This window comes from Sinocyclocheilus anshuiensis, unplaced genomic scaffold (assembly GCF_001515605.1).
Source record: "Sinocyclocheilus anshuiensis isolate Anshui unplaced genomic scaffold, SAMN03320099.WGS_v1.1 scaffold117, whole genome shotgun sequence".
NCBI classification, from domain to species: Eukaryota; Metazoa; Chordata; class Actinopteri; order Cypriniformes; family Cyprinidae; genus Sinocyclocheilus; species Sinocyclocheilus anshuiensis.
Window position 1 is genome coordinate 885,802 of NW_015536624.1, and position 22,186 is coordinate 907,987.

The 22,186-nt window shown below is 35.2% G+C and overlaps 1 protein-coding gene across 1 annotated transcript in view; it reads right to left on the reverse strand.

The window, feature by feature from the left end:
* LOC107704151 (pikachurin-like) overlaps positions 1 to 21,233 on the reverse strand; it is a 29,272-nt gene extending 8,039 nt beyond the window's left edge. The window contains exons 1-14 of the mRNA XM_016507016.1: positions 20,786 to 21,233; positions 16,831 to 16,940; positions 15,667 to 15,753; positions 15,402 to 15,428; positions 15,200 to 15,317; positions 14,946 to 15,081; positions 11,155 to 11,321; positions 9,708 to 9,820; positions 9,144 to 9,564; positions 3,388 to 3,488; positions 3,203 to 3,303; positions 1,387 to 1,531; positions 1,038 to 1,227; positions 66 to 191 (exon numbers count right to left, since the gene is read on the reverse strand). Of these exons, the coding sequence (XP_016362502.1) occupies positions 66 to 191; positions 1,038 to 1,227; positions 1,387 to 1,531; positions 3,203 to 3,303; positions 3,388 to 3,488; positions 9,144 to 9,564; positions 9,708 to 9,820; positions 11,155 to 11,321; positions 14,946 to 15,081; positions 15,200 to 15,317; positions 15,402 to 15,428; positions 15,667 to 15,753; positions 16,831 to 16,940; positions 20,786 to 20,879 (1,936 nt within the window). The 5' untranslated portion in view covers positions 20,880 to 21,233. The remainder of the gene's footprint in view (positions 1 to 65; positions 192 to 1,037; positions 1,228 to 1,386; positions 1,532 to 3,202; positions 3,304 to 3,387; positions 3,489 to 9,143; positions 9,565 to 9,707; positions 9,821 to 11,154; positions 11,322 to 14,945; positions 15,082 to 15,199; positions 15,318 to 15,401; positions 15,429 to 15,666; positions 15,754 to 16,830; positions 16,941 to 20,785) is intronic.
* Between the last annotated feature and the right edge of the window lie 953 nt (positions 21,234 to 22,186).

The window sequence follows — 22,186 nt, forward strand, 5'->3', positions numbered from 1 at the left end:
GCCCGTGTGCGTGTGCGTGTGTGTGTGTGTGTGAACGCCAGCAAACGGCAGCGTGTGTGACTCACTCTCCTCACAGAGGAAGCCCTTATAGCCCAGAGGACACAGGCAGATGAAGCCGTCCACACGGTTGGCAAAGCAGATTCCTCCATTAGCACAGGTGACCTTCTCACACACACTGCTGCTGCACTCGCCTGAAAAACACAGAAGAGAAGATGCTTTGAACACATATACAGTGATACCAACAAGTACTCTATGTGGACATTTAAAAATGTCTGAATATCAATGCATTAGATCATGGTACTGTCATTCTGTCTCATCAAGGCTGCATTTATTTGATCAAAACCACTGTTAAAACAGGAATCTTGTGAAATATTATTACAACTGAAAATAACTGTTTTATATTTTAATGTTTTAAAATGTAATTTATTCATGTGATGCAAAGGTGAATTTTTAGTCTTCAGTGTCGCATGATCCTTCAGAAATCATTCTAATGTGCTGATTTGCTGCTCAAGAAAAAAATGTTATTTGAATTTTGAATATTGAAGGTTGAATACTGGATAATTTTTTGCATGTCAAGAATCAGAATTTATTAGTATTTATTTGAAAAAGAATTTCTGAACATTTGAAAGTATTTACTGCCACTTTTGTTTAATTTAAATCATCCTCGGTGAATAAAAGTATTAATAAAATAAAAATCTGACCCAAAATTCACAGTTCTCTAATGTCAATGATCACATGACATGCGTGCAAACAAATAAAATATTACATTTTTTTAGTAAGTGCTTTATTTTGACTGCTTTTATTTTGCAATTATTTATTATTTAAATTTGGCATTTATGATTTAATTATCAGCTCTTTATTAACTGACGAACCCCCACTGGACAGAATTTCTTTGAAACAAAAATACTTTTAAGCACAACATTTGACAAAACAAAAAGACTTTAAGATTTGAAAATCATAAAACAATAGATAAAGTTGTTCAAAATAAAGACAAAATGTATTTGGACACTCATAGTTATGGGGTATGTCAAACTAACCAATGTCTGCTCCGCTCAGTGCATTTCCTTTAGGCCAGGGTCGGATGTCAATGGCTTTACTGTTGACAGTCAGACTCTGCATGCAGCCCTGAAAGCCGCGATTGGTGCCCACCGCCCTCACCAGCCAATAGGCATTCGGAGCTCCGCCCAAAAACAAAGGCGTGCGGAACGTTATTTTAGTGTACTGACCCTAAAAGAGAGAAGAGGTTGTTAGATGCATTTCATAAAATGGATAGTTCCGGTCCTGTATGCTGATTGGTGAGTTCAGCACATGACACAAAACCAGCCACAACACCCGACTTCATTTTTTTATAATTTGTGCTGTTTTTGTGTATGAAAGCATGCGTACCTGAGAACGGCCTGACACCGGTGTGTCATTGTCTAATCTCAGCCAGCCATTCATGCCGTCTCTAAATATTGTGACCGTGTGCCACTGTCCAATCACAATGGAGCTGCCACTTACAATCTGAGCTGCACCCGTACCGCAGTTAAACCTGTGCACATAAAATTCAAGATCAATTACTAATAATCACAAAATCAATTAAATTTCATTGAGGAAAAAAAAATGAAATGAATCAATATTTCTCAATAGGATAAGTGAAAATGGAAATACCTGCGATTACAGTGAAGCCAAAAAAAAAATGATAGTTTTAGATTAAATAATACTAATCGATAAATTGATATAAATGGGGGGGGACCATGATTCAATATGTAAATAGTCTAAGAAAGAAAAAACAACAATGCAAATATTATGTATTATACAGTATAAATGTTATGTAAATATTATGTCTAGTATTAAGTCTTTTTTTTTGTCAAAATCATTTTTGTTTTGTATTCATTTTTGGTTAAATATATACATATAAATACACATTCACACACACACACACACATTTTTTATATGTATGTATGTATGTGTATATATATACAGTGGGTACGGAAAGTATTCAGACCCCCTTAAATTTTTCACTCTTTGTTATATTTGATGAGCAGTGGCTGGTTTTCTCCACACATACCGCTTATAATTAAGGCCAAAAAGTTCTATCTTGGTCTGATCAGACCAGAGAATCTTATTTCTCACTATCTTGGAGTCCTTCAGGTGTTTTTTAGTAAACTCCATGCGGGCTTTCATGTGTTTTGCACTGAGGAGAGGCTTCCGTCGGGCCACTCTGCCCTAAAGCCCCGACTGGTGGGGGGCTGCAGTGATGGTTGACTTTCTACAATTTTCTCCCATCTCCCGACTGCATCTTTGGAGCTCAGCCACAGTGATCTTTGTGTTCTTCTTTACCTCTCTCACCAAGGTTCTTCTCCCCCGATAGCTCAGTTTGGTCGGACGGCCAGCTCTAGGAAGGGTTTTGGTCGTCCCAAACGTCTTCCATTTGAGGATTATGGAGGCCACTGTGCTCTTAGGAACCTTAAGTGCAGCAGAAATTTTTTTGTAACTTTGGCCAGATCTGTGCCTTGCCACAATTTTGTCTCTGAGCTCTTCAGGCAGTTCCTTTGACCTCATGATTCTCATTTGCTCTGACATGCACTGTGAGCTGTAAGGTCTTATATAGACAGGTGTGTGGCTTTCCTAATCAAGTCCAATCAGTATAATCAAACACAGCTGGACTCAAATGAAGGTGTAGAACCATCTCAAGGATGATCAGAAGAAATGGACAGCACCTGAGTTAAATATATGAGTGTCACAGCAAAGGGTCTGAATACTTAGGACCATGTGATATTTCAGTTTTTCTTTTTTAATAAATCTGCAAAAATGTCAACAATTCTGTGTTTTTCTGTCAATATGGGGTGCTGTGTGTACATTAATGAGGAAAAAAAATTAACTTAAATGATTTTAGCAAATGGCTGCAATATAACAAAGAGTGAAAAATTTAAGGGGGTCTGAATACTTTCCGTACCCACTGTATACACATATATGTGTATACATATTGGTCTTTATATATATATATGTGTGTGTGTGTGTGTGTGTGTGTGTGCGTGTGTAAATCACAATCCAGTATGCAACTGCATCTTAAGTATGCATTACTTTAACATATAGAGCACAGCCGAGGTGAAAATAGCTACAAAACACAGCTTGACTGGAATCAGCATGAGGTGAATTGACAGCAGAAAATTGTGGAGATCAAACCGTTTGCAAGAACTGTATTTAAAATCGGAGATACCTGTAGTGTAGTTTTCCCCGTACGAGGGCCAGGGAGGTGAAATCTCCTCTACCATGTTCATTCTCTCCACAATACAACAGCAATCCATCCTCAACCTCTGCCTGAGAGGTCAAAGCAGTCATTCATAAGCGTCTGATCTCAAAAACCTCTCAAACGCATCAAAGTCTGCCTGTATATGTGATTACCTTAAACTCCAGGCTGATCTGGAAGCTCTGGTAAGAGTTTTTAAGAGGTTCAAACGTCATGTGGGAGTAGCCATAGAACTTTGGGAAATTTACCGTCAGACCTGTAAGACACAAAGCTAAGCGGTTACAGTACTTCCTGTGACACTCGTTTTTTCAGTCTTAGATTTGTACATGCACACACCCTCCGTATACTGTGTGTTTCAGTCTCGAGAGTCTATAGATCCGAACACTATGACTGAAGGTCATAGAAAATGATTTCTTTCAGTCCGTTTGGACAAGCTTTCTGGCCCGTCATCGTCTTCTGTGACAGCGCTGCGATTACGGAGCGTTTCATCTCTTGGGCACAAATCCCATAGTTCATCACTGCCATGTTGGTGTACAGCCACATCCACATGACCCTTAGCCCAAACCCTAATTTAATCCAAATGAAAGTTTTGTGACTTTTAGTCCATGTTTATGACAAAGATTTGGGGTTGGTAGGATTAAATGTTTTTGAAAGAAGTCTCTTCTGCTCACCAAGGCTGCATTTATTTGATTAAAAATACAGTAATATTGGGAAATAATTCAAAATAAATGAAGAGTTCATTTGCAAAAACAGATAACTCTTGAAGTTTTCAAAAATCATGTTTTTTTCATTGTGCATTCCAATTAATCTCATTTAAACTGCAGTTGGGTTATTTTGATTAGGTAAAAAAATTACTAAAAAATACTAGGTACTAGAGTTATCTGTTTTTGCAAACAAACTCTTCAAATGTTTTCTATTGTAATACATTTTAAAATGTAATTTATTCCTGTCATGCAAAGCATCATCAATCTAGTCGTCAGTGTCACATGATCCTTCAGAAATCATTCTTGCTGCTCTAGAAACATTTCTTATTATTAGTAGAAATGTTGAAAAATGCTTTTGTGGAAACCATGCTACATTTTTCCAGGATTCTTTGATGAACAGAAAATTCAAAAGAACAGCATTTATTTGAAATAGTAAATACTACATTTTGCCAGATAGAAATATTCAAACAAATCTGAAGTGGAAATATCTGTTTATAGTGGAAACAGATAGTATATAATAATTCAGCATAGTTTACTTTAGGATCAGGTAAGTTTGGAACCAATGGAAAACATTTGGGGCCTAAAGGCTATATGAAAGAATATATAACATACATGTATATTATTTGGCCATTACCCAAGCTGACGTTTTGACACTCAGAATGAGTTTTGAATACTAGATACTAGAATAGTGAGATTTCATGCAATTGCAATTTTCAGCACAACATATATTGCATTTAAAAATATTGAAACTGATATGCAATACTGTGAGAGACTTAGAACAATAAAGCGATATCTTGTCTGTGGAGTCAACTTGATTTAGAATGTTATTGTACTCGCTCTGAAAAGGTTAGACATAGTGAGGAATGCCAGGGGAATAGACAACAGCACATGAAAACCTCCACACTCAAAGATTACACACTCCCAAGAGACCTCAGAGAAGACATGAGAGAGAGATGGAGGAAGAAATGAAATGAAAAAGGAAAAGAGACACAAATTCTTCACCCATCTGAGAGAGAGACTGAGATCCAGAAGAGTTTAGTAGATTTGAAAGGTTTTAGATCTTATTGAATTGAACTAAACTTCAAAAAACATCTGGTTGTATCATGTATACTAAGAAAAGAGACGAAATAGCCTATCAATGATTCGTTCTAAATGATTATTTATCTTATTTTTTTTAAATACCACATATAAAATATACTAGGTTTCAGAAAAAAGGTGTCATAGGTTACCACATCTGTCTCGCTGACCACCTTAGATCGTCTAAAAACAGCAGAAAAGAGTAAGAGTTCACACTTTTTTTAAGTCAGTCCACAAACCAGCCTATTAGAACGTCTCTGCATGTTCATTTTGCATGTTTTAGTGGGTGGGGCTTTGGTGAAAGGGCGTGGTCTAATTCAGTGGCATCATTCAAAGGGATAGTTCACTCAAAAATGAAACAGATTTCGAACAAGGTGCGGGTGAATCAATATTGACAATTTCATTTTTGGTGAACTTTCACTTTGAGTCTGGTAGAAGTTAGCAACATGTAAAATGTTTGTGTTGCGTAATCGAACATAACTATAATATGCCGGCCAAACGTGTGGAATAATTACATTCTTTTAATGTTTTTGAAGTCTGTTATTCTCACCAAGGCTGTATTTATTTGATCAGAAAATACAGTAAAAATACAGTAATATTGTAAAATATTATTGTAATTTAAAATAACTGTTTTCAATTTGAATGCAATTTATTCCTGTGATGCAAAGCTGAATTTGTAGCATCATTACTCCAGTCTTCAGTGTCACATGATCATAATGAATAGTGAAAACAGTTGTGTACACTTCCATTCAAAAGTATAGGGTAAGTATGATTTTAAAAAAAATAGACAATAATTTTATTTGGCATGGATGCAGTAAATTGGTTTAAAAAATGACAGTAAATATATTTATGACATGACATAAAAAAATTATATTTCAATAAATGCTATTCATAGAATACGAAAGAACTGCTTTCTACATTGATAACAAGAATCAGTAATCAGTAATTGAGCACAAAATAACTCATAATTATTGAGCAGTAAATCAGCATATTAGAATGATTTCTGAAGGATCATGTGACACTGAAGACTGGAGTAATGATGCTGAAAATTCATCACAGGAATAAATTACATTTTAAAAAATAGAAAACAATTATTTTAAATTACAATAATATTCCACAATATTACTGTTTTTACTGTATTTTTGATCAAATGGAGCCTTGGTGAGCAGAAGCGATTATCTAAAAAACATTTTAAAAATCTTAATTGCTCCAAACTTTTGGCTGGCAGTTAATATTAAACATCAAATACAGTATGTACTGATTTACGTCATTCAGAATATTGACTCTCATTGTAAACAAACTCACCTTCTGAGCAGAAGTCTCCCTGGCGACCGAGGTTGCAGTGACATCGAGAACCTCCAGTGTCGTAATCATTGATGCAGAAGCTGTCGGGGGGGCAGACCGTCTCGTCACATGGTACATCATAGACCCGGGGTCTTTGCCCTTTCCACGGCGTCATTGACGGACTGGGAGAAGGCGTGGTGGGGGCGGAGCCTGTCAGTATAACAGCGCTGCGATTACGGAGCGTTTCATCTCTTGGGCACAAATCCCATAGTTCATCACTGCCATGTTGGTGTACAGCCACATCCACATGACCCTTAGCCCAAACCCTAATTTAATCCAAATGAAAGTTTTGTGACTTTTAGTCCATGTTTATGACAAAGATTTGGGGTTGGTAGGATTAAATGTTTTTGAAAGAAGTCTCTTCTGCTCACCAAGGCTGCATTTATTTGATTAAAAATACAGTAATATTGGGAAATAATTCAAAATAAATGAAGAGTTCATTTGCAAAAACAGATAACTCTTGAAGTTTTCAAAAATCATGTTTTTTTCATTGTGCATTCCAATTAATCTCATTTAAACTGCAGTTGGGTTATTTTGATTAGGTAAAAAAATTACTAAAAAATACTAGGTACTAGAGTTATCTGTTTTTGCAAACAAACTCTTCAAATGTTTTCTATTGTAATACATTTTAAAATGTAATTTATTCCTGTCATGCAAAGCATCATCAATCTAGTCGTCAGTGTCACATGATCCTTCAGAAATCATTCTTGCTGCTCTAGAAACATTTCTTATTATTAGTAGAAATGTTGAAAAATGCTTTTGTGGAAACCATGCTACATTTTTCCAGGATTCTTTGATGAACAGAAAATTCAAAAGAACAGCATTTATTTGAAATAGTAAATACTACATTTTGCCAGATAGAAATATTCAAACAAATCTGAAGTGGAAATATCTGTTTATAGTGGAAACAGATAGTATATAATAATTCAGCATAGTTTACTTTAGGATCAGGTAAGTTTGGAACCAATGGAAAACATTTGGGGCCTAAAGGCTATATGAAAGAATATATAACATACATGTATATTATTTGGCCATTACCCAAGCTGACGTTTTGACACTCAGAATGAGTTTTGAATACTAGATACTAGAATAGTGAGATTTCATGCAATTGCAATTTTCAGCACAACATATATTGCATTTAAAAATATTGAAACTGATATGCAATACTGTGAGAGACTTAGAACAATAAAGCGATATCTTGTCTGTGGAGTCAACTTGATTTAGAATGTTATTGTACTCGCTCTGAAAAGGTTAGACATAGTGAGGAATGCCAGGGGAATAGACAACAGCACATGAAAACCTCCACACTCAAAGATTACACACTCCCAAGAGACCTCAGAGAAGACATGAGAGAGAGATGGAGGAAGAAATGAAATGAAAAAGGAAAAGAGACACAAATTCTTCACCCATCTGAGAGAGAGACTGAGATCCAGAAGAGTTTAGTAGATTTGAAAGGTTTTAGATCTTATTGAATTGAACTAAACTTCAAAAAACATCTGGTTGTATCATGTATACTAAGAAAAGAGACGAAATAGCCTATCAATGATTCGTTCTAAATGATTATTTATCTTATTTTTTTTAAATACCACATATAAAATATACTAGGTTTCAGAAAAAAGGTGTCATAGGTTACCACATCTGTCTCGCTGACCACCTTAGATCGTCTAAAAACAGCAGAAAAGAGTAAGAGTTCACACTTTTTTTAAGTCAGTCCACAAACCAGCCTATTAGAACGTCTCTGCATGTTCATTTTGCATGTTTTAGTGGGTGGGGCTTTGGTGAAAGGGCGTGGTCTAATTCAGTGGCATCATTCAAAGGGATAGTTCACTCAAAAATGAAACAGATTTCGAACAAGGTGCGGGTGAATCAATATTGACAATTTCATTTTTGGTGAACTTTCACTTTGAGTCTGGTAGAAGTTAGCAACATGTAAAATGTTTGTGTTGCGTAATCGAACATAACTATAATATGCCGGCCAAACGTGTGGAATAATTACATTCTTTTAATGTTTTTGAAGTCTGTTATTCTCACCAAGGCTGTATTTATTTGATCAGAAAATACAGTAAAAATACAGTAATATTGTAAAATATTATTGTAATTTAAAATAACTGTTTTCAATTTGAATGCAATTTATTCCTGTGATGCAAAGCTGAATTTGTAGCATCATTACTCCAGTCTTCAGTGTCACATGATCATAATGAATAGTGAAAACAGTTGTGTACACTTCCATTCAAAAGTATAGGGTAAGTATGATTTTAAAAAAAATAGACAATAATTTTATTTGGCATGGATGCAGTAAATTGGTTTAAAAAATGACAGTAAATATATTTATGACATGACATAAAAAAATTATATTTCAATAAATGCTATTCATAGAATACGAAAGAACTGCTTTCTACATTGATAACAAGAATCAGTAATCAGTAATTGAGCACAAAATAACTCATAATTATTGAGCAGTAAATCAGCATATTAGAATGATTTCTGAAGGATCATGTGACACTGAAGACTGGAGTAATGATGCTGAAAATTCATCACAGGAATAAATTACATTTTAAAAAATAGAAAACAATTATTTTAAATTACAATAATATTCCACAATATTACTGTTTTTACTGTATTTTTGATCAAATGGAGCCTTGGTGAGCAGAAGCGATTATCTAAAAAACATTTTAAAAATCTTAATTGCTCCAAACTTTTGGCTGGCAGTTAATATTAAACATCAAATACAGTATGTACTGATTTACGTCATTCAGAATATTGACTCTCATTGTAAACAAACTCACCTTCTGAGCAGAAGTCTCCCTGGCGACCGAGGTTGCAGTGACATCGAGAACCTCCAGTGTCGTAATCATTGATGCAGAAGCTGTCGGGGGGGCAGACCGTCTCGTCACATGGTACATCATAGACCCGGGGTCTTTGCCCTTTCCACGGCGTCATTGACGGACTGGGAGAAGGCGTGGTGGGGGCGGAGCCTGTCAGTATAACAGGTGTGGTGGTTGTCCTGGAGGCGGAGCTAGTGAGCGTTGTTGTGGTTACAGGAGTTGTTGGTGTGGTCCATGCTGCCGCTGCTGTTGGAGTGAAGCTGATATTTTGGGAAACAGATGTACGCATCCTATAAATAACATTTCCGTTTCTGGGAGTCCCGACGCGGGTGCGGAGCTGAGACTGTCTGCCACTTTTCTTACTGCTAGTTAACGACTTTATCTGCAAGAAATGTACAGATGAAAGCCAGAAAGATTAAATAACAACACATTCTTTGTAAAAAAAAAAATTCAAGTTCTCTCTTTTTTCCGTGACTTTTGCATTTTTAATTTTAGGTTTCTTTAACAACATAAAAGATGGCTCACCTCCTCAATGAAGACGTCATAATCTGAGTCATCGATTTCAAAGCCGTCCTCATCTTTACTGTCAGAGTTTGAGATGTAGACGTCATAGTCTCCACTGCCTATATCTGCTGAACCTGTTTTTTTTTTTAAATAAAGCAGTGTATATTTCAGTCATTTGACCTCATACCAAGTACAGTAAGTAAGCAGGAAAAAAATCATCATTATTTCAAGCACAAAACACACCTGATTTTAGATTTCAAAAACATACTAGAAACATAGATTCCGACTGCACACAGTTGTTTTTTTTAAGAAATTGGGTCTGTGTGTACAGGAAGAGGTGAACTGAATTGGAATGACCAGAGTAACCCAAGCGTTGTTAATAAACTAAAACTTAATTTTCATGAATCGAAATAAAAGCTGAGATAAAATAAAATAACTTTAAATAAATAAATAAATAATAAATAAATACTTTAAAAACAAAACTTAGAAATATTACCTTTGCAACTATCTGAAATAAAATAAGTACTAAAATTACTAAATCTAATACTGAAATAAAAAATAAATTAATGCTATATAGAAATATTCAAAATGAGTACAAACTAAATTACTCAAATTAAAATGAAAACCAAAAATATGAAAATAAAAGCTAATTTTAAATATTAATAAATGCTATAAAAGTGTATAAATAATACTAAAATAACACTATTGCACCTTGGTCAACAAAAGCTTTTTTTTATATGAAATATACCAACTAAATGTAAATTTCTATATTTCTGAATATTTTTGAAATTTGTGTTTCTTTTGGAAATGCATTTCAATTCTTCTTTACATTTGATTTCAAATTTTAATTCTGCATTCTGTTTTCTACCTCAATTCAAATTCAGGTATTACATTAGAATTTAAATGACATGCTCAATTCAGTTCCCAAAACAGGGACTAAATTGTAACAAATGTTGCGATTACTCTTTGTTTTAATGCACTTTTACATTTCAGAACTGACCCAAATTTAATTTTGTACCTAAAAGTAACACATGAGGTGGTCAGTGGTTGTCTAAATCCAGTTGTTTTTGAGTGGATCCAACTGGTTGGATGTCTAGACCAACAAAACTTAAGCAGCAAATTCTTGTTTGGGGGGTCTTTGTTCTTAATCTGTCTGCTGGATGGTTTGAGAAGGTAACTAGCTGTAATCTTTCTCCTTGTGGTGTTTGTGTGACAAAGAGGAGCATCTTCCTCAAAATGAACAGGCTTTAAGATGCTTAATTTAATTAGTCTGGTCTTTCCAGCCACCATGCATGCAAACAAACCTGTGAGTAGCATCCAAACTATAACGATCACAACATAAACCATGCAAACCACACACTTAAGTATAGTCATTTAGACCCTTTTATCACAATGGTGAACCAGTAACCTTACAGTAGCCAGACCTGAGGGTCTCATAAGGTCCTGTCCTGACCGCACTGTAACTCACCAAGAGTGTGCACGGGGTTGTTGATGGCACTGGGAGGGCTGATCCCGTGTGCGTTCACAGCTCTGATGACAAACTGGTACTCCGTCTCAGGAATCAGACCCTTGAGCACCATAGAGTTCGACTCTACTGGCTCTCTGATGTGCGTCCACTCAGTGTCCATCTCCGGTCTGCAACACACACACACACACACACACTTGTAACACTAAAACTCTACTAGATTTTTTTTTTTTTTTTTAAGAAAATATGAAGAAAAATTTGCAATGATTATGCTAGGGTCCAGCCCAAGTTTATAATTATGACTTTAGGTCTCGCCCTCACAACAAATTCATGGAACTTTTTGCAGGTTTTATGTTAGGCAGGTGACAATGTGGTTAGGCAGGATTTAAATCCTCAACTTGATTGAAATAAAGTTGAATTAAAATAAAATAAAACATCGAATGAAAATCTTACACTCTAAAACTTATACGAAAATGAGAAAAGTTACATTAGCAACTAAATTTTATTTCAGTTTGTTGCCAAGGCAACATTTTTTTTAAGTTAAAGTTGAAATAGTAAAATAACTACAACTAAAACTGAAAAAAAGATATAATATTTTTTTATTATTTATTTATTGAGAAACTAAATAGAAATATAAAAAATAGCAATAATAAAATGACAAACAAAATGACTAAAACAATCTAAAATTAAATTTAAAAATGACAGGGCAGATTTAAATCCTCAATTGAAGTAAAGCTGAAATAAAAAAATATATAAATATTTAAAAAAAAAAATATTACACTTAAAAACTTAACAATGAGAAATGTTGCCTTGGCAACTAACTATTATTTATTTATTTAGAAACTTAACAGATATAATAATAAAAATAACTAAATCCCAAACACAAAACTAAAATAAAACTAAAATTAAAATGGAAACTGAAAATGTAAAAATGAAAGCTATGAAATAATGTAAATAATAATAAAATAGCACGCTGGTCCTCTGGTTGACAAAAGTTAAGTTGACAAATATGATGAAATATATACATGCAAATTTCTACAGGTGGCACTTCACACATTACATTCATATAATTTCTTTGAATATCTTTAAAATGTGAATATTTCTTTGAAAATTCATTTCTATTCTTCTTCTTTGCATTCAAATTCAAATTGAAATTCTGCATCCTGCTTTCAACCTCAATTCAAATTCAGGCATTTAATTAGAAATCCTTAAACCTGAGTATGAGCAGTATAGCAATAGTGATGCGTGCCTTACACTCTTAAAAATAAAGGTGCTTCACGATGCCATAGAAGAACCTTTTTGTCTAAATGGTGCAATAAAGAACCTTTAACATCCGAAGAACCTTTCTGTTTCACAAAAGGTTCTTTGTGGCGAAAGAAGGTTCTTCAGATTATTAAAAGGTAAGAAAGAGATGGTTCTTTAAAGAACCTTTGACTGAGTGGTTCTTTGTGGAACCAAAAATGTGACCCTGGAGCACAAAACCAGTCTTAAGTCGCTGGGGTATATTTGTAGCAATAGCTAAAAATACATTGTATGGGACAAAATTACAAATTTTTCTTTTATGCCCAAAATCATTAGGATATTAAGTAAAGATCATGTTCCATGAAGATATTTTGCAAATTTCCTACTGTAAATATATCAAAACTTCATTTTTGATTAGTAATATGCATTGCTAAGAACTTCATTTGGACAACTTTAAAGGCGACTTTTTCAGTATTTTGATTTTTTTGCACCCTCAGATTCCAGATATTCAAATAGTTGTATCTCAGCCAAATATTGTCCTATCAAACCATACATCGATGGAAAGCTTATTTATTCAGCTTTCAGATGATGTATAAATCTCATTTTCTTTAAAATTTACCCTTATGACTTATTTTGTGGTCCAGGGTCACAAATGGTTCTTCTATGGCATCGCTGTGAAGAACCTTTTAAGCACCTTTATTTTTAAGAGTGTATTAAACACCACTAATAATCAAAACTCCATATGTCAAAATGAAAACATTCTAGTTTGCAAGCAGCAAATGCACTGAAGACTGAGAAAGAATTGATAGTGCCATTAAACACATCTGCAGTTCTGTGTTGTTCATGTTAAAGAGAGGCTAAATTGCGGCGATTATGTGAAAGGTTGTTAATCTGAGCAGCAGACGGTCTCTGGGGGGAGTGAGTCTAGTCTGCTGGAGGACACAGTCTGACAATCATGTTGCATAATTATCCATGAGGATTACAAACATGCTAATTTCACACCCAAATGCACATATACTTAACACAAATGTACAGCAGGATACCAGTCAAATGTCTGGACACACTTCAGTGAATTTATTCTTTTTATTTCTTAGTTATTTTATTTTAGCTTTCTATTTTCTGTTTTCACTTTAATTTTAGTTACAGTTTTAGAAACTTTGTTCGTTTTTTTTTTGTCATTCTCTTTAGTCTTTGGGTTTAATTTAAACATTTTTATTTATTAGTATTAGTGAAATTGTATTAGTATTAGTAACGAAATTGAGAAATGTTGCCTTGACAACTATAGCTGAAATAGTTTTTGAAAATTATTGTATATTTTATTTGAGTTCAGTTAACATTTATTTTATATCAAGTAACATTTTTTGTATGATTTTAGTTTTAATTACAGTTAAGTATAAGAACTGAGCTGTGCACTTTAGGTCAGTGAAAAGCTTCTGTTCAATGACAAGAAATTCAGACTACACGATATTTTTGTCGGTCACGATAGCCACTGTGTCAGATTACACGATTTCGACTCCTAAAATTTTGTGGTGTCGTGGACAAGAAACATGTCAGACTACACGTTGCTTCCCGACCATTAATCGTGTGCCGTCTGCACTACACGAGCTGAAACATGGAATCTTGCGTCCAGACACCCGTTGTCGTTTACGAATCCCCACGACACCCTACGTCAAGCAAATCGTGGCAAAATCGGGCTAAAATCGTTCAGTCTGAACCGGGCATAAGACTACTATACAATATTGATTATTTTTATATATTTGTTTTTTATTGAATATATAAATGTTCATATATTAATTTTTGTGCAATTAATTATGTAATCAATTAATCAATTGTAATTAATCAGCTAACTGGCCTTGAGAAAGACCATTAGATCTAAAGATTTATGTTAATATGATAAATACAAATAATTATAAATAAATAGGAATCATGTCAACTGATTTATGAATTTCTTTACAAAGCTAATAATTTAATTTAATGTAATAACAAGAAGAAAACATGCTTTGCATTCAATATATGGATATAATGGTTTTAAAAGGATAACAAGTTGCACTTCATGAAGATGGAATCTAGATGAAGCAACCATTTTTATAATTTCATATAGTTTTCATGATTTTACTATTATTTTCAAATGTAATAATAAAGAAAGAGGAATAGCAATCATCAGTCATTTTCCAAGAATTCAGACGGTTGTGTGATGTGGCTCAGTAGTTTGATGTGTGTGCCCATGCAGACTGTGTGCTGAACTGGTCTGAATGGGTTAGTTGTGTTCTAGAACAGTAACTACCACAGAAATGCATTAGTTTCATGAGTCATGCGGACATACATGGCCCGACAGGGTAAAGATCACACGCAGAAACATCAGTCAAAGCCAACAAATGCACTGAAAAACTTGCAGAAAACTCATTCTTTGAAAGTAAATGAATGAAGATTAAGACAATGTGACTTTGTCCCTGAAGTCGACTGAAAATGTTTCTCACATGGAAAAGCAATTTTTAAATCTTGATCTTTCTTTCTGTATCTATCTATCTATCTATCTATATTTGATCAATTACCTGATATACGCCACAAGGAAGTATAGCACAGGTGCACTTCCTTCACTCTCTCCATGCTGCCATGACAACGCCAGTTCTGTGTCTGACACTGGGACCACTTTAGGCTGGGTCGGAGGTGCAGGAGGCATGCACTTTTCTACAAAATAAGAGAACAATTTCCTGTACATTGATTATTTCTGTTACTTAAGAAACCGGATGAGCTAAATGCACAGTAATGCTGATCAAAATGCATGTTTTGGGGTTTGTCTGCTCACCAAGAGAGCCAGTGCTGATGTCCCGGGGCATGCTGGGTCGGCCCTCCCCTGCCCAGCCGTATGCCCCCACACTGACACGGTACTGCGTGGCCACCTTCAGGTTCCCGATCACCACATCCTAACAGACACACGGGAACAGCTTAGCATGCAAGACAGCACCATATGGCATTAACAGAGAAACAGATACTGAACATCCACTCACAAAGCTGGCTTGGCCGTCAAACTGTCCCTGTAAGATTAAACAAAATTTCTGCTGAAGTCGAATTGTTAATTTCAGCTGTGGTAAAGTTACACTGAAGCCTCGCAATCACTGTACTCTGACAATTCATAGTATATTATTCTATGTATTATTTATTATTATTTATGCATATACATACTAACACACACATTTATATTATACAACAATTTATTATTATTATTAATAATAATACTAATAACAATAATAATCTTAAAGCGATGGGACATACAGTTGTGAGCATTTCCAAACTCAGTGGGACTTCCAGGGCAACAGCACTGCTAGTCGGACGATTATTCCTCATCTCCGTGTAAAACACCTGGTCAATAAAATAAATAAATATTTACATGAACACCATGTAGAATGGCCCATCATTGTCAAATCATTCCTGCAGTTACATCTATACAGCACTAGTGTGGAAATCTGAGCAAAAATAAGAGAGCCTTGTAATTACAATCTGGCAACAGACAGATACCTGATGGATTTTATCCCATAAGCAACCATAACAGCATTAACATGTTAACACAGAGATTCTTAGTAACCTAACAAGCAACCACAGATGAATAGGATGAATACAAATAGGATAAAGAGGGAAACCCCAAAGCACTTCACTTCTTCACACATGTACAGTAGGTCAATTAGTAAACACTTCTGTCTGTAATTAAAGGAGAAGTGTGCCATTTCTGCACCACTAGTGGCAACGAATGGAACTTCAGTATGACTGGACCTGATGGTGAACTCATATAAATATCAAAACCATAACACTCAATATGGTGGCTATAGTCCTGCCTTCACAAAGTTGTTTACTCAAGAACCATCCCTGGATTATTATAGTTAACTAAAACTAAAATCATAAAAAGAAAAAAAATCATTACTTGAAATGAAATAAAAGTTAACTGAAATTAAATATATATATTTATTTATTTATTTATTTATTTATATAAAATACTTGATAAAGTATTTGACTAAAATAACTAAGACTGAAATAAAAAATCATAAAAATTATACAGACATTTTTCAAATAAAATCGAAAAATTGAAAAAATTTATAAAAACTGTAATAGTATCTCAATGATATAAGATTAACACTAATAACGGACCCATTTTGGTGGAAAAAATGGTTTTTCTGACTAAATAAGTGAGCAGCAGTGTCTCTGTTATTTAGTTATCACTGTCATATGATAAACACTGGGAATCAGACTAAATATTGTAGAAACTTAATTTTCTGTAAAGTTGCTTTGCAACGATTTGTATCGTAAAAAGCGCTATACAAATAAACTTGAATTGAATTGAATCAAACAATCAATATGTTATGCAATTAGCAGAGAGGCACCGATTTTTTTTTTTTAACAGTTAAAGCACAATTTTATGATTTAAAAAGATGGCAGGATTTGTACCTTGTAGCCAGTGATAGTGCTGACGTGTCTACGGGGCATTTTCCACCGGACACTGAATGCAGTGCAGTTCACCGTCTCCAGCTGAATGTCCAGCGGTGGACTTAACCTCTCTGACAGCAACAACAGGAAACAAAATCAACATTTTAGCATTCATTTGTTTATGTACAGTAAACTCTTAGGAACAAAGGTGCTTTCTTGGAATCTATGATTTCATGAAGAATCTTTAACATCCATAGAACCTTTCTATTGGACAAAAAGAGTGTAAAAAGTTTCTTTAGAATATTAAAATGTTCTTCACACTAAGGAAAAAAAAATGTTTTTTGAACCTAAAATGGTTCTTATATGGCACTGTGAAAACCCTCTATCAATAATTTTGCTTCTTCCAATTAAAAGGCATCTGGTCTGAATAAGGAGAGAAATATGCACAGATCAAGCTCCATTTATAAACAGTCCAAAATAGTTCTAAACAAGTATGTAGGTGGATTTTAATGACCGATGGACTTTCACTGGAGGAAGCTTTATTATGGATTATGATTATTTGTGACCCTGGAGCACAAAAGCAGCCTTAAGTCGCTGGGGTATATTTGTAGCAATAGCCAAAAATACATTGTACGGGTCAAAATTATTGATTTTTCTTCATGTTCCATAAAGATATTTTGTAAATTTCCTACTGTAAATATATCAAAACGTAATTTTTGATTAGTAATATGCATTGCTAAGAACTTCATTTGGACAACTTTAAAGGCGATTTTCTCAATATTTTGATGTTTTTGCACCCTCAGATTCCAGATTTCAAATAGTTGTATCTCAGCCAAATATTGTCCTATCCTAACAAACCATACATCAATTGAAAGCTTATTTATGCAGCTTTCAGATGATGTATAAATCTCAATTTGGGAAAATTTACCCTTATGACTAGTTTTGTGGTCCAGGGTCACATTTAGCCAGAATGTGGCGGTCTGAAGTTAAAATGTATTAAGGATGGATTTGTTTCTTACAAATGTGTAGCTTTTCGCTTTATGCGACGTTAATTGATAGACTGGAGTGGTGTGGATTACTTGTGGATTATTGTGATGTTTTTATCAGCTGTTTGGCCTCTCATTCTGACGGCACCCATTCACTGCAAAGGATCAAGTGATGTAATGCTACATTTTTCCAAATCTGATGAAGAAACAAACTCATCTACATCTACGGCCTGAGGTTGAATACATTTTCAGCTTATTTTCATTTTTGGATGAACTATTCCTATTTGAAAGGTCATGAAAGAACAAAATAAAGAAACATCTAAAGAAAACCAGACTGATTTTAGATGCATTTCAGATGATGCGTGTGGACAAGATCATTCCTAAAATCTCTCTCTCAGAGTGAAAAGTTGATGCCTACAGCGCTGATGGACAGTTCAGTGTGTGTGAATGTCGCTGCAGCTCTCGTCACAGGAAGACAACAGCACGATCATCTTTCCTGATGGCCAGTGAAACATGCAGCCACTGCTACTGCAAGTTCAAAGACAAAACTTGCTCTTATTTTGGCTTCATCTACCAACACAGATATAGGAATATTGCATCTACGGTTTCCATTCCGTTAGCCCATCATCATCATCTCATCCTGACACATTCACAAAGCTTGCATTAAAGATGGATTTATTCCAAACACACCTCTCTCTCTCTCCTTTCAGATCATTTGCTTTCTCTCAAAATAAACACACATCAAAACATTTACTTTAAAGGTTTGTATAGTCATTAGAGATATCAAGTAATTTGACTGAATATGACTAATACACTCTTTGATGATGTACGTTCCATGTGATCTTGCGAGTTGCAGGCGTTTTAGTGGCGCAATTAAAATGATGCCTTCTGAAAATAAACCAACAAACCAATCTGAACTGAAACTAATTTGAAAACATGCAAACAAAGCATGTGTTGTTGAGCACAAAAATCAAAACAGGCTGCACTATAAGTCAAATACAGCAATAAATGAATGTGAAATAATGATCTCAAATACACAGAGTCCTAACAAATGTGACAGACCAACATGGAAAGTCGAAAGCATTGCACTGACTCTGTATTTCATGCAACATACTTTGTTGCAACACATTTTGGAAAATGCAGTAGCTCTCTTAATATTTTACTGTATGCATACTAGAAAATTTAAACAGTGTGCACAATACATATTTACTGCATTTTCTGAACAGCCCATGAATTACAGCTTCCAATTGCTAGCCAGAAGCAGCTCCTACTATGGAGAGAGATATTCTTTTTTTAATATATATATATTGTTTTGTCAACTTTGAGCAGCACACAAGCATATAGATGGACCCAAAGCTAACAGACACAAACTAAAGCCACAATACACCAGATTTGATTTAACAGCATCTTTAATTTGAGAGCAACCCAGAAAGATGTAGATATAATTAAAGTATGGATTTTTAGGCAACAGAAAACTGAGTAACAAAATTGGAATTGATGTTTAAGTGTGTGTGACAGTAAGAAAACTTTTAAAAGAGACTTCAGACCAAAAATGTCTAATTTTCATTAACAACTCTGAGTCAATACAAACTAAAGTGAAACGGCTCCAGGCAAATATCTTTTCCAACAGATGATGCAATCAGACTTAAGGAAATTACATTTACCCAGACCAACTTCAAATAGTCCAGCAAGAACCATTTCTGCACTTTCAGTCCTTCCACTTTCATGAAAGAAAGAGGTTGGGCAGTAACCTCAAGATCTGGCCCAACCCTGTCTATACTAACAGATTCAAGTGTATATGTAACATCTATATGCTTGAATTTGTTAGTCTTTCAATAAATCAAGACCACCGAAGTAAATCTCGCTCCCAGTTCCTTGGCTATACCACTAAAAAGCGCATTAAGGTTAAGTATTCCCATATACCCAAGGGTACCAGAGGGACAAGCACCAATTTGCAGCATTTCATCTGAAGTGTCAGTTATCAGAGTGCTTGTTTATCTGAAATGACTGATGGTTTTCATTACTCTAAATTGTTGGCCATGGGCATTGGGCATGAGATCGTCCAGAGGGTATATGGACGTGCCATACAGCGCTGACCCTGCCGTATTACTGCGACCCCAGATGTCTCTGTGACAAATCACCTGTACATCCATCCATCGGAATAGCCTGAAAATTCATCCTGCATGCATCAAGTGGATTATGGCACATAGAGAGGCTCCAGAAAGTATTTAGAAACCAAATGCATGCTTAACAATGTGTGAATGTCATTACATTAGGTTAAAAAAAAAAACATAAATATCATTGATTTTAAAGCTGGATAACATGCTACAAAAAAAAAAGCATGCTTGCATGATAAAGCTAAACAGTTAAAAAATGTGAAGTCAGGGAGAAATGACTTTATGCATCACCCAAAAATCACCAAACACCAGCTGATTAAAACACAAGATGAAAAAATAAAAATGTTACTCAGTTTGCTATTTTGCATATAATGCAATGACATTCAGACATGCTCACGTGTGTCTAGTTTGTCGAGGTCACTGTATGCATTCCCAAATAATCAGCATTAAAAAAAGACGACTACATTTTAACAAAAGAAGATGAGCAATTGAAATGACGCTCACCTGACTTGCGTGCACTAGACTTTCTTGCGCAAAGAGCGAAATTACACATCCACACCACTGCAAGAAGCACCATCACTCTCTCCTGGAGCATGCTTGCATGATAAAGCTAAACAGTTAAAAAATGTGAAGTCAGGGAGAAATGACTTTATGCATCACCCAAAAATCACCAAACACCAGCTGATTAAAACACAAGATGAAAAAATAAAAATGTTACTCAGTTTGCTATTTTGCATATAATGCAATGACATTCAGACATGCTCACGTGTGTCTAGTTTGTCGAGGTCACTGTATGCATTCCCAAATAATCAGCATTAAAAAAAGACGACTACATTTTAACAAAAGAAGATGAGCAATTGAAATGACGCTCACCTGACTTGCGTGCACTAGACTTTCTTGCGCAAAGAGCGAAATTACACATCCACACCACTGCAAGAAGCACCATCACTCTCTCCTGGAGGCGCATTTTCAATCCTTTATGCTTCTGAGATCCCGATCTGAGTTTCAAATGCAGTTCTTCCTCATTTTAAACTCCTTAAGAACAAAAAACGGCGTTTTTTCGATCCAGACTGTTGCAGGTCTTTGTATGCACGGTGAAGCCGGTCTGATGCGATTACTGTGTGCTGCAGATCAGACACGCTCCTCATGCGCGGCCCCACAGGAGCCCAGACACCCGCGATCAACTCTGGAGAACTTCAGCATCCACGGAGCGCCACAGCAGCTGTCCAAAGTCCGCGAATCAGCCCCAGACTTAAAGTTTCTTCTTATTTGAGAGCGTTTTTGAGCGAAGCGGTGAGGAGAGAAGGCAGAGACACTCGGAGTTAAGAGGATAATGGTCTAAGCTACACAGATGGGGACTTGAGCTCGCTTCAGTGACTCTGACCAATATAGCAACACGGGTCGATGAAATACTACAGCACAGCCTGATTGGGTGGAAAGTTTGAGAGGTAGAGGAGGGCGATGAATGGGCATTCTTAGTAAATATGCCTACTTTATGGCGGGTATTAAATGTGAATAACCAGAAGTTACACTAAATTACTTAGACCTTATTATGTTTTTGACAGGAATGAAAACGAGGCTGTGATGGACTGAAGTACAGTGTAGCCTACTGTTGTTCAGCAGACGAAACGTCTTTCTGAGAAAAAAATTCAGACAAAAACGCTATAGCCTAGACATTTTTTTTTTTTGACTGAGGATCTTTATACAACAGAAATTGCAAGTCTGTCCCTCACAGCCTCGTTTTCATTCGCGTTAAATTAAAAATGGTATAACCTGATTAGGGTCTATTATGGGCTAATTAGATAGATAGATAGATAGATAGATAGATAGATAGATAGATACTAATTTCCCCCGTTTTCTACAGCTGTCCTGTCCTTTGCATGTCTTCTCTTCTTTGAGCTCTCCTTGAGGATATGAGGAATCTCCAGCTCTATTCTACCGGAAATTGAGGAATTCATAAGCTGTCAGATTCAAAGCAATCTTTTCTTTCATAAAATTGAATGTTTGCATCAAAAAAAAAATCATCACTGCATTGGTTTCCCTACTATAGGCTAATCAAAGGAGATCTGAATTAAGTTTGATGATTAACCAGCCTAATTAGTGACAACATTCAGCGTAATTACATAGATTTGAATTCATAGCAAGTTGGAATCAAATGGGCTACAAATTCCCCAAAATTAAATCAAGGCGAGTCTAACACACACACACACTTTGAGATTGATTCATTACTCCAGAAAAACCCCAAACTCTGCTGGAGAGATATATTATATTATA